A 5,312-nucleotide genomic window follows, 5' to 3' on the forward strand; every position below is an offset into this window, starting at 1 on the left:
ACGGCCCAACCCACACTATTGAGTTCTCGCAAGACGACACCGTAGCTTTGGCCAAGGCTCGCATCTACAAGTACACGGCCACCGCCCCATCAGCAGCTCCTGTCTTACAAGGAGGTGCTCCTGGAGAACCACGCCCCTCTCCAGCTCTACTCGATCCGTAAGAATGCCACAATGGACCTGAGGCTTCGATCAGCGTGATTGCAGAGATGTCTAGCAGCCAACAGATGACGATCACAGCTGATGAGATCAACACCATCGCAAACATCAAAGCTAACATCTTCGAGAAGACCAAACTACCGCTTGATAACCTGAAGGTATGAGCAAGATGTATCGAGAGCAGCCTTGGCAAGAAAAGACCTGGTGAATCGATTCTTTCGAAATGCCTTGGCAACCTACACAGAATGACGACGTGAAAGAGTCGTGTTTTTTCGTCTTTTCGAAAATGCGTTCTGCTTTTCTTCCCAACTGGCGATTCGTGCATCTAATCACTGTAATATCAGAGGTCCTTTAACGATGTCAAGAAGGGACTGACAATCCATGTTATGTAGGCGGGAATCGCACCGGGTCATAAAGGTTTAAGGCGGGAAAAGGCTTAAATTACTGGAGTAAAACATAAACTTGCCGAGGCATCTATATTACATTGCAATAATTAACTGCAAAGAGCGGAGTGTTGTAAATTCACAATAATTTATGTCACTCTGTCACCCATGTTACTTTGTGACCTGACTTGATCTAACTAGTGATTGACTTTCAACTCTGTTTAACTGTCATTCACCAACGTTGATTTAGTCTTAGGACTAGCAGAGGCATGTCTCTCTCGCTCAGTGAACACTGTCCCTCGTCAGAACTCTCATAAAATGTCGAGAGATTTACTGTTGCTCTTTCGTGGGATTTTATACAGATTTCGTACCGAGGCAAGCAGCTGGAGGATCACCGCACCCTGGCCCATTACAACACGAAGAGGGCGCTGTTTGCATGTCAGCTGCGCCCTCAACGTCAAGATGCACGCCAAAACACCGACATCACCCTGGATGTTGAGCATGTGCCACGGTGCAGCAGCTCAAGCAGATCCTGTCTCGACGCCAAGAACATCAACGCCGATCGCATGTACATCGTGACTGGCGACCAGATCCTGAACGACGATCAAGATGTGACGGAGGTGGTGCGTCATGGGAAGGACCTCGGCATGCACGTGGGTAAACGTGCTGGTCATGTCATCCTCGGGCCAATCATGCGAACGGCGGTGAAACGAAGGGCAGCAGACAGGGACCAGACTGACGATCACTGGATCTAAGCGTGTCGGGATCGCTCAACCTGTTCTAGATAGCGCGCTAGGGGTACATACTTGAGGCATAAAGGTGTGCTATTCAAACAGCTGAAATTGCGCCACCCCCCCCCAAAGGAATGGTTTGCTTTGATGAATTTAAACCATATCCTGATAATCAAAAGTTTTGTGCGAAAGTATAACTGCTTCGCAGGCGCGGATCCAGGCGCGGGGATCAAAACCCCCGCCAGTTCTGTCAATTTTGGTTTCATAGAAATTCTTTCAAAATAATGCCCCCCCCCCTGCTCTGACACCCCAAAAAGAAAACTGGTAATAATGTCGGCCTGTGCCCAAAATACGGACGGAGCGAGCTTGGTTAGGGGGTATTGTATACTATTCTGTAACAATCGTCCGATTTGAACAGCGCTCCCATTAATGGTACCGGCCACTTATTGATTTTCGGAGGCCAAGTGTCGGAGAAAAAAACCTGTCTACATTTCAAAATTGTTTTGCTGATGACCCCCATTCCCCCCCCCACCCCCGGCGAAAATTCCGGATCCGCCCTGGCTTCGTCACATCCTGATGTCGTGATCCCCCGTCGTGTCAATTTAGCAATGCAGTATTCTTCTGTCTTTTTCTCATGCGCACGTGATTGTAGAAATTAATACATTGAAATCACAGCAGTTTCTAAATTCAACAGTTGATTTTCTTTTTGTGAAAAGTAAATTTCCATGCTTTCAAATATATCACTTTTTATCTCAGATTTCCTGTAGTAAATATTAAACGAGTTTTTCATAAATTCTTTTATCGTGATGTGTTGAGATTTACCGAAAAGTTTACAAAAATTCACTAAGGCCAAAAAAAAAAAGTCTCCGGTTTCTGGTATGGAGCTTGCCCCAAAAGTGGTGCGGCGGACGCGGCTTTTTTTTTTTACCTGGTTTTTTTTTTTTTTTTTTTGCGGCTTTGCAAATGTCTCGGTTTCTGGTATGAGCTGCCCCAAAATGCGGCGGACGCGGCTTTTTTTTACTGTTTTTTTTTTTTTTTTTTGGCTTCAAATGTCGGCTGATGACTGCCAAATGGTGCCAACTAAACTTAGTGCAAATATGGGAGTCCAGAGAGGCACATAAAGCTTATTCTCGATCATAACCCCATCTAAAACACGTTAAAATTGTGCAGCAGCAGGATTCCAGTCAAACCAGTGAGTTTGGCGGTTTGAGACCTCATCTTGTATTGAAAAAAAAACTTTTTCATTTTGCCGACGCGCCATGGCTACGGCGACGCGCGCGCATACCAGAAACCGGAGACTTTTTTTTTTTGGCCTAATGTGCAGATTTGAATTATCTATTTAAAAGACGTTTCTAATGAAATAAATGAAAAAAAACCCAAAATATTCATAAATACCTCAGACAGTTTAGCCATTCCTATTGGTCGAGAGCCCGTCACGTGGCCGGTCTTAAAACGGATGATAAAGACATGGCTAGCTGGTCTAAACACCTTTTCCAGTGTCACATAAAATGTGGACTCCTAAAAATCCAGTGCCTCTTGCCGTTTATGGTTGAAACGTTCTCAGTCCTCACGTAGGCTAGGCATGCGCAACACTACCAGTGAGTCAGAATTTTATAGTTCTAAATTCAAAACGCAACGCCCCGCGCGAGCGTCAATCTCCATAAAAGGTTGTTACATCTTATTGCCAGCTGAACACTCCATTATAGCTAGAGGGATGTTTCAAAAGCACTGAAGTGAACTTGTTGAACAAAAATCGGGATTTTTTGACCGAAATATTATATTTTTTGACCGAAAGGTATTTATGAATGGGAATAAATGTGTGCTCGGTCGGTATTAATCATCTGTTTAAGACCGCTAAGAGTCTGGGTGCTGATAATTTACCCTCGCCTCCGGCTCGGGTAATTATCAGCACCCAGACTCTAAGCGGTCTTAAACAGAGTGATTAAACACCTCTCGAGCACACATTTATTCCCTAATAATAATTTGTAAATAAACATAACCTGACATATAAATATAAAGAGGAAAACAAATTAAGAACAAATTCTTTTATTTTCAAAATTATATTGAAAATGTATCTACTAAAGAATTGTTGAAGTAATATCGGTATTGAATGCTTTTCCATAACGTGTTGTTCACAAGTACTTTGACACGTGCTTCTCGTGATAAAGACCACCAATAGAATTTCGCTTAAGTATACTTTGAGCACGTGCCACGCGGTAGATACGCGATAATACAGCCGTGTGGTTGTGAAGGACAATTTCTTAAAAGGTTACGTAACACTTTATTTTCAAGTTGAATGCAACAACATCCTCACTGAGATGTTCACGTTGGCGGGCGAAATCTTTGAAAATTAATTTCCTCTTGTTGGAAGACGGTATCTTCGTGCAACTTTCAGGGTTGTTTCCATTATAATGATCCAATAATGTGCTAAAAATCGTTTAATATGTTCAGTACTTTTAGTCGTTGAAATTGGAAAAATAGGCCTGTTGGCTACGTGCATTTTTAAAAGTTGTATATCTGGTGTTTGCAATATCTGTCAATCTTTTCAAGCCTCACGAATATTAATAAGGTTCCTATCCATTATGGTGTGCTGTAAAAAATTGCAGAATAGCCTCCTTCACGAGTCCATTAATAAATAAATATCACCCTTTTTGCCGGCTTCCATTGGTTGATACCGAGACCCACGCGAAGTCACGCCGAGTGACGCTAATGAATATGCTAATACGCGCTTCGTCATTGTTGCCTCAAATCAGCCAAACTGAGAACCCTGCACGCGAGTTATTAACTTGGTCTGCTAAAAAACCTCGTCGAAATTAACCTTGGAGATAGTTTAAGGTATAACACAAGCGTTTGCAACAACAGATTAAGCTGAAATTCGAAATATACTTTTATGATATAAGTGCTCAACTACTCGTGAAATAACAAACTTGAGGGATTCCTAGGAATTGAGATAAAATACATATAGATTTGGGAACGTTTTCGAACGATTTTGTCCCGACTTTAAGGTCAGCTATACCAGTAACCAGTATTGACGTTTCGGCATCGATGACGGCGATTTTTGTCACTGACGTGAAGGTTAGAATTTCTTCTTCCGTTATAATTGGAACATTTTAATCATACTGGGCATATTTTCTGAGAAACACAACGTTCAAAAGTCCATGTTTTTGGGGGGTGCATGAATTTCACTGCTCTGTTAATAGCGTCGGATTTCATCGGATTAACATTGTGCCAACAAAGGCGACACTAAGGCCTTCGCAACCACACGGCTGGCACGTGTGTGGTCGCGTGGTCGACACACGAGGAGCGCTATTATAGGCTTCTCTCAAATAATAATAATATAGGTTTGCCGGCGAATTTCCGGTTTCTTCTTATCAGTTTCATTATCAGCCATTCAATTCGCGCGAGTTTTGCACATGTGGTCAGTCAAATTGGGGTTCTTTTTCATTTTGGGTTCATTCAATTTCATCATGAGGCAGCCAGATTTTGCTCTGAATGTTCGTGTTCGTTTTCGGGCAGCCTATTTCGTTTTGGTGCATTCAAGACATAAACTTGTAGCAGTCTTAAATTAAGTCTTTGCAACCTTTTGACGGTTGACGCATTCAAATTAGCGAACATCTGTGCGCTTTTAACGTATAAACGTGCTTTTCGTTTCTTTTTCGTTAATGGGCAATCGCTGTCATCGTATGTTATTCAAATTAATAAGATGTTTTAATCGATATTTTTTCTTATTTTCCTCCGAGGTTCATTCCCCCCCCCAAAAAAAAATCTTGATGACTGTAAAATTTACAATGTTACGTATTAACTGATATGAGGGAAACAAGATGTAACGAAAATAATTAATAGAAAGTGACTAAGATAATTTACTTTTCACTGTTGATATTGTCTACTTGTTTAAACGTTTGATCAAGGGTATCTTTACGTTATTTTTTGACGTGCAAGACATCGGGACACGTATGTTTGGCAACCATCGGGAACACTTCTCTTGCGTTATTTGTTTTCTTGCGTATGTCTGTCCAAACACTTACCGTATTCAAAGGGCCCA

General features: G+C 42.0%; 1 protein-coding gene across 1 annotated transcript; it reads left to right on the forward strand.

The window, feature by feature from the left end:
- Positions 1 to 206: 206 nt before the first annotated feature.
- Positions 207 to 1,294, forward strand: LOC115922226 (polyubiquitin-like). Its single transcript, XM_030980679.1, has 2 exons — positions 207 to 314; positions 902 to 1,294. The coding sequence occupies exons 1-2, from the start codon at positions 207 to 209 to the stop codon at positions 1,292 to 1,294; spliced, it is 501 nt and encodes a 166-aa protein (XP_030836539.1).
- Positions 1,295 to 5,312: the final 4,018 nt, after the last annotated feature.

Source organism: Strongylocentrotus purpuratus, unplaced genomic scaffold (genome assembly GCF_000002235.5).
Source record: "Strongylocentrotus purpuratus isolate Spur 01 unplaced genomic scaffold, Spur_5.0 spur5_contig_203, whole genome shotgun sequence".
NCBI lineage: Eukaryota > Metazoa > Echinodermata > Echinoidea > Camarodonta > Strongylocentrotidae > Strongylocentrotus > Strongylocentrotus purpuratus.

Bases quoted from the DNA above. Each gene is read 5' to 3' on its own strand.
- LOC115922226 (XM_030980679.1), top strand. From the start codon at position 207: ATGTCTAGCAGCCAACAGATGACGATCACAGCTGATGAGATCAACACC. The intron at 315-901 runs GTATGAGCAAGA...GATTTTATACAG, and splicing joins TACCGCTTGATAACCTGAAG to ATTTCGTACCGAGGCAAGCA.